The 11,316-nt window shown below is 38.2% G+C and overlaps 1 protein-coding gene across 2 annotated transcripts in view; it reads left to right on the top strand.

Moving 5' to 3' along the window:
- The first annotated feature begins 8,021 nt into the window (after positions 1–8,021).
- Positions 8,022–11,316, top strand: part of LOC110665264 (elongation factor 1-delta 1) — a 30,153-nt gene continuing 26,858 nt past the window's right edge. The window contains exons 1-8 of one of the 2 annotated variants that reach the window (XM_021825296.2): positions 8,022–8,157; positions 8,692–8,803; positions 8,957–9,073; positions 9,157–9,250; positions 9,522–9,639; positions 9,848–9,961; positions 10,269–10,430; positions 10,591–10,800. In XM_021825296.2, the coding sequence (XP_021680988.2) occupies positions 8,718–8,803; positions 8,957–9,073; positions 9,157–9,250; positions 9,522–9,639; positions 9,848–9,961; positions 10,269–10,430; positions 10,591–10,592 (693 nt within the window). In that variant the 5' untranslated portion in view covers positions 8,022–8,157; positions 8,692–8,717 and the 3' untranslated portion in view covers positions 10,593–10,800. Of the gene's footprint in view, positions 8,158–8,691; positions 8,804–8,956; positions 9,074–9,156; positions 9,251–9,521; positions 9,640–9,847; positions 9,962–10,268; positions 10,431–10,590; positions 10,801–11,316 lie in introns of those variants that run through there. The other variant, XR_009145802.1, reaches the window with a different exon arrangement.

Genomic DNA, 11,316 nt, shown 5'->3' with positions numbered 1-11,316 from the left:
AAGAAAGATGGGTCATTAAGGTTGTGTATTGACTACAGACAGCTGAACAAGGTGACTGTGAAGAACAAGTATCCACTTCCTCGGATCGATGATATGTTTGATCAGCTCCAAGGGGCTAGATTCTTTTCCAAGATAGACCTGCGGTCAGGCTACCATCAGTTGAGAATCAGGGATGAGGACGTGTCCAAAACGGCATTCAGGACAAGATATGGTCATTATGAGTTCTTGGTGATGTCTTTTGGACTCAGTAATGCACCAGCAGCCTTCATGGACTTGATGAAACGGGTGTTTAAGCCGTTTTTGGACCATTTTGTCATCGTATTCATAGATGACATTTTGGTATACTCTCAGACCGAGGAAGAACACGTGTGGCACTTGAGGATGGTGTTGCAGACGTTGAGGGAGCACCGGCTATATGCCAAATTTTCGAAATGTGAATTTTGGCTATAAAGCATCTCATTCTTGGGACACGTGGTTTTTAGTGATGGCATTCAAGTGGATCCCAAGAAAATTGAAGCTGTAACTGATTGGCTTAGGCCTACAACAGTCACTGAGGTGCGAAGTTTTATGGGTTTAGCTGGCTACTATAGGCGTTTTGTGCAAGATTTTTCCAGGATAGCGGCTCTCCTAACTAAGTTAACTCAGAAGAATGTTCCATTCATTTGGACAGATGACTGTGAGAAGAGCTTTCAGAAGCTTAAGGAGTGTCTAACCATCCCCCCTGTGTTGACACTACCTATGAGTGGTGAAGGATACACCATGTACTGTGACGCCTCCAAAGTTGGCCTAGGGTGTGTTTTGATGCAGAGGGGAAAAGTAGTGGCTTATGCTTCAAGACAGCTGAAGAGGCATGAGCAGAACTACCCCACCCATGATTTGGAAATGGCGGCTGTAATCTTTGCACTAAAAATCTGGAGACACTACCTGTATGGTGAAGTGTGCGAGATATACACCGACCACAAGAGTTTGAAGTACATCTTCCAACAGAGGGATTTAAACTTGAGACAGAGGAGATGGATGGAGCTTCTGAAAGACTATGATTGCACCATCCAGTACCACCCTGGGAAAGCCAATGTAGTAGCAGATGCTTTGAGCAGAAAATCTTCTGGCAGTTTGGCGCACATTTCAGCAGAGAAGAGACCATTGATTCAGGAAATACATGAGTTAATGGATCAAGGTTTAATCCTAGATCTTTCAGATGAGGGGGTATTGCTGGCTCATTTTTCAGTGAGGCCAGACTTGAGAGACAGAGTTAAGTTTCCCAGCACAGAGACCAACAATTGATGAAGATCATAGAAAGAGTACAGCAGGGTGAAAGTGGTGAGTTTGGATTTGCCAATGATGGCGCCCTAGTGCAAGGTTCTAGGATATGTGTGCCCGATGTGGACAACCTCAGGAATGAAATCATGCAAGAGGCACACTATACATTGTACCATGATGTGAAAGATAGCTACTGGTGGAATGGCATGAAGAGAGACATAACAGACTTTGTGTCCAAGTGCTTGACTTGTCAGAAGGTGAAGTTTGAATACCAGAGACCGTCAGGGAAGCTGCAAGAGCTCCCTATCCCAGAATGGAAGTGGGAAATGATCACTATGGATTTTGTGACTGGGTTGCCTTGTACCACGAGAGGATATGATTCCATATGGGTAATTGTAGACCGCTTAACCAAATCAGCTCACTTTTTGCCTGTGAAGACTACATATTCTGTGGCACAGTACGCCCGACTCTACATTCGAGAAATAGTCAGATTACATGGGGTTTCGGCTTCCATAATATCTGACAGAGGGCCCCAGTTCACTTCTTTTTCTTCCTCCTCCCAGCGGGCGTCCCGACCTCCCTCCCCTTCTCTCCCGTTTTCTCTCTCCTCCCTCCTCCCCTTGCCACGCCGCCTCCCCTGCCACTCCAGCTCGCCGACGCCCATCCCCAGCCGTCCCAGCCCACCGGCCACGGCCTGGAACGCCAGAAAACGGCGCCCGAAGCGACGCGACGTACAAGCGCGCCGCTTCGTCTTCCAGGTCGAAATCCGACAGATCCGGCCACCAATTGGACCGGGTCTTGTGTCTAAAATCATCTACTCGTCGAGAGCTTTCCATAGACACCAAAAACACCGAAATCCATTGAGCGGTTTGTCCAATTTTTGCCCGGGAAGTTTTAGCCCATTTTGACTTTCGGGCTAGATTTCTCGCAAACCGTAAATCCCACGAGAAAACCGAGAGTACCAGAGCGCTCCACTCGTCGAGAGCTTCGCGGAGATATAAATTTCAAAATTTTCGGACACCGTTTTTCAGTGGGTCCCACAGAATTTCACAGTATTTTTTCGAGTATTAAATGAGCTTAGAAAATTCCGTAAAAATTTTATACTAACCCCCGTGTTGTGGGCTTCGTGTAGGTATCCTCAATTCGTGGAAAATCAACAGTTGTCCGGGTCTGTGAATTTTCGGAAATACAGACCTGCTACCGAAAAAGTCTCCGAAATGGATCGAGGTTTTAGCTACCCCACCATTGTCAGACATCCCGAGCGCGTTCCTGAAGTCGGAATCGGCAAAGGTAAACCCGAACCTTGCTTTTTCGTAATTTTCTAGTGCTTAAATAGGATTAAAAATCCATAAAATATTCTTGGTAGCTCAGAAAATTATGATTCTTTTTGCAATAGCCTAGTAATATTGCTAAGGACCGCGGGGCAAAGTTTTAGAATTTTTAGAGCTTGTTTGGGTAGTTTTTGCAAAAATGATCAATTATAAGGACTAAATTAAAATTTTACATATTGTGATGGATGACTGATTTGATGGGCCCAGGAGGGGTTGTGTGATGTGATTGAATTGTGGATATATGAGTTGCGAATATAGAAGTGTGTTTTGAGTCCTTTTGTAGGTTGGGTAGGTCCTAGGTATAAGGGAGACTCTGCCAGATTTTCGGCATGACTTAGGACGTATTTGGTCTTTTCATAATTTGTATTGAGTCAATTGTGTTAAATAATTATAATGTAATTGTCAGGTGAGTCGGGACAGCCTTCTTCCTCCGCCTAGCCGCCATAGTGACCGCTGTCAAGTCTGTGAGTAAAATATTAATTTTAATTGTAATTTCACTATTATTATATGTTTAAGCATGCCCATGCATCACTTATATGTATATATCTATGTAGTTAAACTCTAGGCACGTTTTGTGTTGCATTCATAACTGTTAAAGTGCCATGGATGTTGTTGTGGTAATTTAGAGCAGTGTGTGTGCGTTGGCGTGCGTGTGATGTGGTGTGTACTATGGATAGGACGAGTAGTCATGGCTTGAGATCTTCGCTGGGACCCGATCCTTCGGGGGTAGTCACAGCTTGAGTTCTTCGCTGGGACCCCGATTTAGTTTATTAAGCGAAATTCCGGCTTGAGTTCTTCGCTGGCACCAGGTTGAATTTAAGAGAGCTGTATAGGGGATCAGCTCCCATATATTATGATTGATATTACTAGGTGTGTGAGTGCTCCAAATTACCTTTTTGCTGTTATGATGTGAATTTATTGCTGATGTTGCATTTCACTCTACAGGGTGCATTAGTTTCAGATAGTTATAGAGATTATAGTTAAAATTGATATTTTACTCTCTGAGTCGAACGCTCACTCCTGTTCAATATTTTTTTCAGGCCACAGGAGTATATTTTTGAGGTTAACCTGCTTTCTCCCTCGCAGGTTATTTATTCATGTTTATGTAATTCTATAAATTTCTAGAATTTTCGCATGTGTTAGAAATATTTAATTGATTTGGGTCTGTAATATAAATTGTTATTTTAGACCTGTAAAATTATTATCATATGCATGTTTGATGGACTGGATGAGGGAGCTGAGCTCCCATTTATTTTTATGTTGATATGAGTATGTGGAGGGTAAGCTGACCTCCCCAATTGAGTATTTATTTTGTTTACAAATCGGGTGAGTCAAAAACTCCACGTTGAAAGGTCCATTTTGTGGCCGGACAGAAAATTGGGCCCAAATGGGCCTTAAAGTTGGGTTAATGAATAGTTAGGCTTACTACGGGCCTCGGGGGTTTTAGGCTGGCTCAGGTCCTAGTGCCGGTCCAGCCCATAAGTTGGGTCGTGACATTAGAAATAGCTATTCAGATTTATCTAAAATTTAGTATATATGACACACAAATGAACTTAAGTTATTATACGTTAATGGAGGAAATGTAGGTTTTCTCCAACCAAACATAATCAATTATCATATTTTTTTATTGAAAAACTAAATATAACCCTCGTAAGAGAGAGATCTGATAAAGATAAAATATAATAACTCCTACTAAATTAAAGTGAAGACAACTAGAAATTTAACAACAAGAAAAAAAAATATTATTTTAGATGTAGTTATAAAAAATAAGTTAAAAAATTTTATTTTATTATTTTAAAATTCTCATAACTAAAATTTATCAAATTTTATTTAAAATTTTTTTAATACTCTTCGATTAATATATTTTAAAAAATATTTTTTTTAATATTAACTCCAACAACAATCCTAAACATATCTTACATGTCAAAGATAAACATATAATTAAAGTAAGAGGTAAAAATATAAAAATTTAATAATTAATAATTTTTTAAATAAGAAAATGCATTTTATTCTTTTTTTTTTTAATTTTAAGTTTGTTTCTCTAAAATTGAATTTTCTTTTTTATATTTATCAGTAATGGCAAATTTTCATTATTTATTTTTTCTATATTGTAACACCCCAAAATTTTAAATTTTATGAGCATTTTTGGTATTTTAATTTTATTTAAATTTTAGAAATTTTTTTAGATTTTTCGGATTTTAAAAAACGGGTTCGATTTTCAGAAAATATAAACTTTGATGATTTTTAAAAAATTAATTTAAAGACCACGTGGCAAAACTAAAAATATATTTGGAGTCTACGTATTTTTCTGAGTTTTTTGGAATTTTTTCGAAATTTTTGGACCTCGTTTTCGGTCCCGAGGCAGAGTAAAAATTCAAAAATTTGTATTTCGAATCGAACCGGCTGAATCGAACCGGACCGGATCGGACCGGACCAGATCGGACCGGTCTTCTTATCTTTTTCTCCTTCCTCCCGCGCGCGATGACCCTCTCCCTTTTCTCTCTCGTTTCTCTCTCCTCCCCATCCCGGTGCCACCACCTTGACCCCAGTAGGCCGGCGCCACCCTCCCAATGGGCCGCCTAAACGCGGAACGCGCGAAACGCTCCCCTGCGGGCGCGCGCCGCTTCGACTTCCCCCGTCGATCCGGCCACCAATTGGACCGGGTCTTGTGTCTAAAATCATCTACTCGGCGAGAGCTTTCCATAGACACCAAGAACGCCGAAATCCATCGAGCGGATTGTCCGATTTTTGCTCGGGAAGATTTTAGCCCATTTCAATTTTTGGGCTAGATTTCTCGAAAACCGTGAATCCCACGAGAAAACCGAGGCCACCAGCACGCTCCATTCGTCGAGAGCTTCGCAACGACATAAATTTCGAATTTTTCCGACACCGTTTTTCGGTGGGTCCCACGGAACTCCGCAGTGTTTTTCCGAGCATTTAATGAGCTTAGAAAATTCTGAAAAATTTATGTACTAACCCCCGTGTTATGGGCTTCGTGTAGGTATCCTCGATTCGCGGAAATTCGGCGATTGACCGGTTCGCAAATTTCCGCCGCATGCACCCGTTACCGGAAAAGTCTCCGAATTGGACCGAGGTTTTGGCTAGCCCCCCATTGTCAGACGTCTCGAGCGCGTTCCCGAAGTCGGAATCGGCAAAGTTAAACCCGAACCTTATTTTTTCGTAATTTTCTAGTGCTTAAATATGATTAAAAATCCATAAAATATTCGTGGTAGCTTAGAAAATTACGATTCTTTTTGCAATAGCTTAGTAATATTGCTAAGGACCGCGGGGCAAAGTTTTATAATTTTTAGAGCTTGTTTGGGCAGTTTTTGCAAAAATGATCAATAATAAGGACTAAATTGAAATTTTGCGTATTGTGATGGATGACTGATTTGATGGGCCCAGGAGGGGCTGTGTGATGTGATTGAGTTGTGGGCATATGGATTGTGAATATAGGAGTGTGTTTTGAGCTCTTTTGCAGGTTGGGTAGGTCCTAGGTATAGGGGAGACTCTGCCGGATTTTCGGCACGACTTAGGACGTATTGGTCTTTTTCTTTGTTTGTATTGAGTCAAATTTATTAAATGATTGTAATAAAATTGTCGTGAGCGATGACCTTCTTCCTCCGCCGCCTCAGTGACCATCGTCAAGTCTGTGAGTAGAATATTAATTTTAATTGTAATTTCGATATTATTATATGTTCAGCATGCCCATGCATCACTTATATGCATATATTTATGTAGTTAAACTCTAGGCACGATTTATGTTGCATTCATAACTGTTGATGTGCCATGGTTGTTGTTGTGGTAATTTGGAGCAGTGTGCGTGCGTTGGCGTGCGTGTGATGTGGTGTGGACTATGGACGGGGCCAGGCGATCCACGGCTTGAGTAATTCGCTGGGACCCGATCCTTCGAGGGGTAGTCACGGCTTGAGTAATTCGCTGGGACCCGATCCTTCGAGGGGTAGTCACGGCTTGAGTAATTCGCTGGGACCCTCGATTTGGTTATTAAGTGGAAGTCCGAGTTTGAGTAATTCGCTGGCACCAGGTTGGATTTAAGAGAGCTGTATAGGGGATCAGCTCCCATATGTTATGATTGATACTACAGGGTGTGTGAGTGCTCCAAATTACCTTTTTGATGTTATGATGTGAAAATGTTGTTGATGTTGCATTTCACTCTACAAGGTGCATTAGTTCTAGATAGTTATAGAGATTATGGTTAAAATTGATATTTTACTCTCTGAGTCGAACGCTTACTCCTGTTCAATATTTTTTTCAGGCTACAGGAGGATTTTATTTTGGTTAACCTGCTTTTCTCCCTCGCAAGTCAATTATTACTGTTTGTATAAACTTATTAAATCTTAGAATTTCCGCATGTGTTAGAAATGTTATTTGATTTGGGTCTGTAAACTAAATTATTATTTTGGGACCTGTAAACTTAATATGCTATGCATGTTTGATGGATTGGATGAGGGAGCTGAGCTCCCATTTATTATTATGTTGATGAGTATGTGGAGGGTGAGCTGAGCTCCCCAATTGACTATATATTGTGTTTACAGGTCGGGTGAGTTGAAAACTCCCCGTTGGTAAGTCCATTTTATGGCCGGACTCTGTCCGTTTGTTTTCTTGATATTGGGCCCAAATGGGCCTTAGAGTTGGGTTAATGAACAGTTAGGCTTACTACGGGCCTCGGGGGCTTTAGGCTGGCCCAGGTCCTAGTGCCGGTCCGGCCCATAGGTTGGGTCGTGACATATATAATATTTTGTATTCTTTTAAAACAACATTTATTTTTTATATAAATTATTAAAAAAATTTATATTATTAATATTATGTTTCTTTATTCTAGTTATTTGATTTTCAAACTTTATACAGGTTATAGAAATGTTGAGGTTTTAAAGTATAATTTATAATTATGCATATGACAAAAAAATTTTGAGAACCAGTTTATTATTGTAAACATAAACATAATCGATTTGAAAAATAAAATATAACAAATAATTAAAAAATAATTATATAAATTTTAAAATATATAAAATAATTAAATTATAGATATAAATAGATAAAAATGTGAGAAGTTTTAACAGGCTTTATGCTCAATATTCAAAATAAATGAAAAAAAATTATTTTATAATATTAATAAATAAATTATTTAATAGTAATGGATATAAATAATATCTAATTTTAAATTTTAATAAATAATTTATATTATATTTTAAATTAATTTGTGTATATTAATCAAAGATTAGAAAAAAAAAAGAATAAAAATATTATAACTTTTTAAAAAATAAAATGGATAAAAAATAAAAATTTTAATTTTAATATTGATGGAGATAAATTAAATCTTAAAGTAATTAATTTCTATATAGAGTAAATGCCATGTGTCGAATTATTAAATTTTGTGAATTACAACATATTATTTAATTATAAATTACCGTTCCGTAAGTCAAAGATGCAACGGATGAATTCTCACAGCTATAAATTCATGCGGCTCAGCTTTTCTGAGCAAACCCTAGACCGACATTTGCGGGTGCCACTTCCTCTGAAGAGTATCTGCGCATCTCTATCGCCGGTAAGAGCACAGATCTACTTATTCTCCAACTAGTTGTATGTGTTTTTCGGGCTACCTATCTCTATTTATCGTGATTCGTGGCTATTGCTATCGGTTTTGAGTTGAAAGAACGATCTCTGCAACTTTGCTGGCTTAACTCCGTTTTCTGATTTGTTGTTGTTTTGATGTCTATTTTTGGGAATTCAATCGTTATTGGAGTTGGGTTTTTTATATTGACAGTGAGTAAACTTATTTAACTCTACTGGTCATACTCAGTGAAATGATCTGTTAATGGTAGCGAGTGAAATGATACTATCCTAATCATAAATTCAACAAGCCGATGCTATTTATTCATATATTTAGATTATTCGGCGCTTAAGTTTGATTGCATTTCCTTTATTCCTCTCTCGTTCTTCTAGTTACATGTTAACAACTCAGCTGAACTGAGCAGAAATAATTTGGACAATGAAATTGCATATTAATTTATTGCTTTTGCTGGAACTTACAGATTTTAGAAGTTTCTGTTTATTAATTTGCCTTCTCTTTTGCTTTTAGAAACAAGCCAAACCTACTAGCTAGCAATGGCAGTCGCATTCCATGATCTTGTCTCACCGGCTGGCCTCAAGAAACTTGATGACTACCTCCTTACTCGCAGTTATATCACTGGGTAAGTTCAACATTGTTATTTTATAGTTGTCACTTAGCTGTGAGCCTGTTACCGTCTTAGTTGGTCTTGGAAGGTATATTATTGAAAAAAAAAAAAATTACAGTCCGTTAGTAATTTTTATTGACTATTTCTGTTTATGCCTTTTCTTCTCAGGTACCAAGCTTCAAAAGATGATGTTACAGTGTATGCAGCTCTGCCAAAGGCTCCATCATCTGAATTCGTGAATTTGTCCCGGTGGTTCATCCATATTGATGCACTCCTAAGGATTTCGTAAGTTCCCATGCTGCTTGTCACTAGGAAAGGTGGTTTTTTTACCTATGTCATTGTTGTATGTGATTTGGCTTCTGTTTCAGTGGTGTATCTGCAGAAGGTTCAGGAGTCACTGTTGAGGGATTTGCTTCTATCACAGAAGAGGCAATTGCAACTCCTCCAGCTGCTGATTCAAAGGCAAGCATTTCTTTTCCGAGGCCCTTGTAGTGTTTATGACTCCATGTTTAAACGCCTGTGAACCTGTACTTAGTTTATTAATATTTAATTGGATCAGAATATTTGTTGGAGGAGCATATTGTTTCTTCTTGTAAAGTCAGTGTTCTTATTTTTGTGTTAGCAAATTAGGGCTATCTGAAAATTGTAATCGTGTTTGTGATTAATTTTGCTCTTTCTAACTGTGGAACTCTTTTATTGGTGCCTAATGTGTAAAATATAACATGGTTTTTAGGCTGCTGCTGCCGATGATGATGATGATGTGGATCTGTTTGGTGAAGAGACTGAAGAGGAAAAGAAGGCTGCAGAAGAACGTGCGGCTGCTGTCAAAGCATCTGCAAAAAAGAAAGAGTGTAAGTGTATCCAGTTCTACTGATTATGCTGGAAACTAAGTTTTCATTGCACTTTGTGAGGCTTCAATAAGTGATTATTTTGGACTTCTACGAATTTAATTCTTTTTGTATCACAGTGGAGTTGAAATTTTCCTTTCCATTGCTTTTGGACTCTCTAATCTATTGGTTGTTAATGCTTACTAAATGACTTCCCTGATTTTCTCCTCAGCTGGAAAGTCATCTGTTCTATTGGATGTCAAACCATGGGATGATGAGACTGACATGAAAAAGCTTGAGGAAGCAGTTAGAAGCATTCAGATGGAAGGACTGCTTTGGGGAGCCTGTAAGTTCTTTAGTTACCTCAGTGGCGATTATTAATCATGATGGAATTCTTCTCAAAGGCTTGTTTTCTTGCACTAGTATCCTTCTCTCCAAAAATTTAGCTTTTTTTTCCCAACAGGAAGAAAGAAAGAGGACGATTAATTGATATTATAGTTAGATATTGCCATAATATTGTGCTATTTTAGGCAACTATATTTGCCCCTTGCTGCATTTTTCCTACAAATGATGGAATGATATTTCATCTATTTGCAGTAAAATTGATAATTTGTGTATTGTAGTTCTGGCCCTAAATGAAAATTGTTTTGCAGCCAAGCTTGTGCCTGTTGGATATGGTATAAAGAAATTGCAGATTATGCTAACCATTGTGGATGACTTGGTGTCTGTCGACAACCTCATTGAGGAACATCTGACAGTTGAGCCAGTGAATGAGCATGTCCAGAGCTGTGATATTGTGGCCTTCAACAAGATATGTAAGTATCGCGAAGCTTTTATTTGGTATTCTTCCACCTATTATCAATTTAGGTTGTCCAGCAGTAATGCATATGAAAAGCACTTCATGAAATTTATTATTACACAGTTCATCTTTATATTGTAATATGTTGATTTATGTTTTCATGAATCGTGTTGCAGAATTTGAGGATCCTTCTGGCTGGGACAGGGTGAAGGAGAGGTTTCTTTGAGTGAAGATGTATTTGGGGGAAATGATATATATTATTTTTGGCCTTGGCATGATCGCTTCCCTATTTTGGTTGTTTTTTATTTTGGACCTGGTTAAAGGGTTGTTCATTGTAGTATCTTTGGGCCGGTGACAATTTTATCAGTTCTGCATGTTTTGAAAAATCTTTTGCATTTTGGGCTGGCGTTTGTCCATAAAACTTGGAAATCGATCATTCATTTGAAACTGAGAAACAATCCAAATGAATACTCAGATTAAGATTACATGATCAAGTTGAGTAACAAGTTTTTAGAACTAGAAACGCTATTCTGGTGGAATGTGGTATTTTAGAGTTTGAGCTTGGCAATTGGCTCGATGACTTCTAGAACTTTAATACAAGCATGATTTAACATTCATTTTTAATTATAGGAAGATTCTATGATTTCTTTGTTTCTAACAAAGTAAAATTTACCATATAAATAACCATATCATTAAATGAATTATTAGGCTCGCGAATCCGATCTCGACTAGTTTTTTAACTGAAGATCTCGACTAGTTAAGTTGTTTGAATGACGTAGATTCGATTTGGACGCTTTTTTTTTTAAGTCGAAAGAATAATTTACGAACTTATTTACACTTATATTTGTGATTTCAGCTTATTTTTCTTCTGTCACTGATTCCTATCTTTTACTTGCCAACCT

The sequence above is a fragment of the Hevea brasiliensis genome, chromosome 17 (assembly GCF_030052815.1).
Source record: "Hevea brasiliensis isolate MT/VB/25A 57/8 chromosome 17, ASM3005281v1, whole genome shotgun sequence".
NCBI lineage: Eukaryota > Viridiplantae > Streptophyta > Magnoliopsida > Malpighiales > Euphorbiaceae > Hevea > Hevea brasiliensis.
Note: the sequence above shows the minus strand (reverse complement) of the source record. Positions and strands in the feature narration are given on the sequence as shown.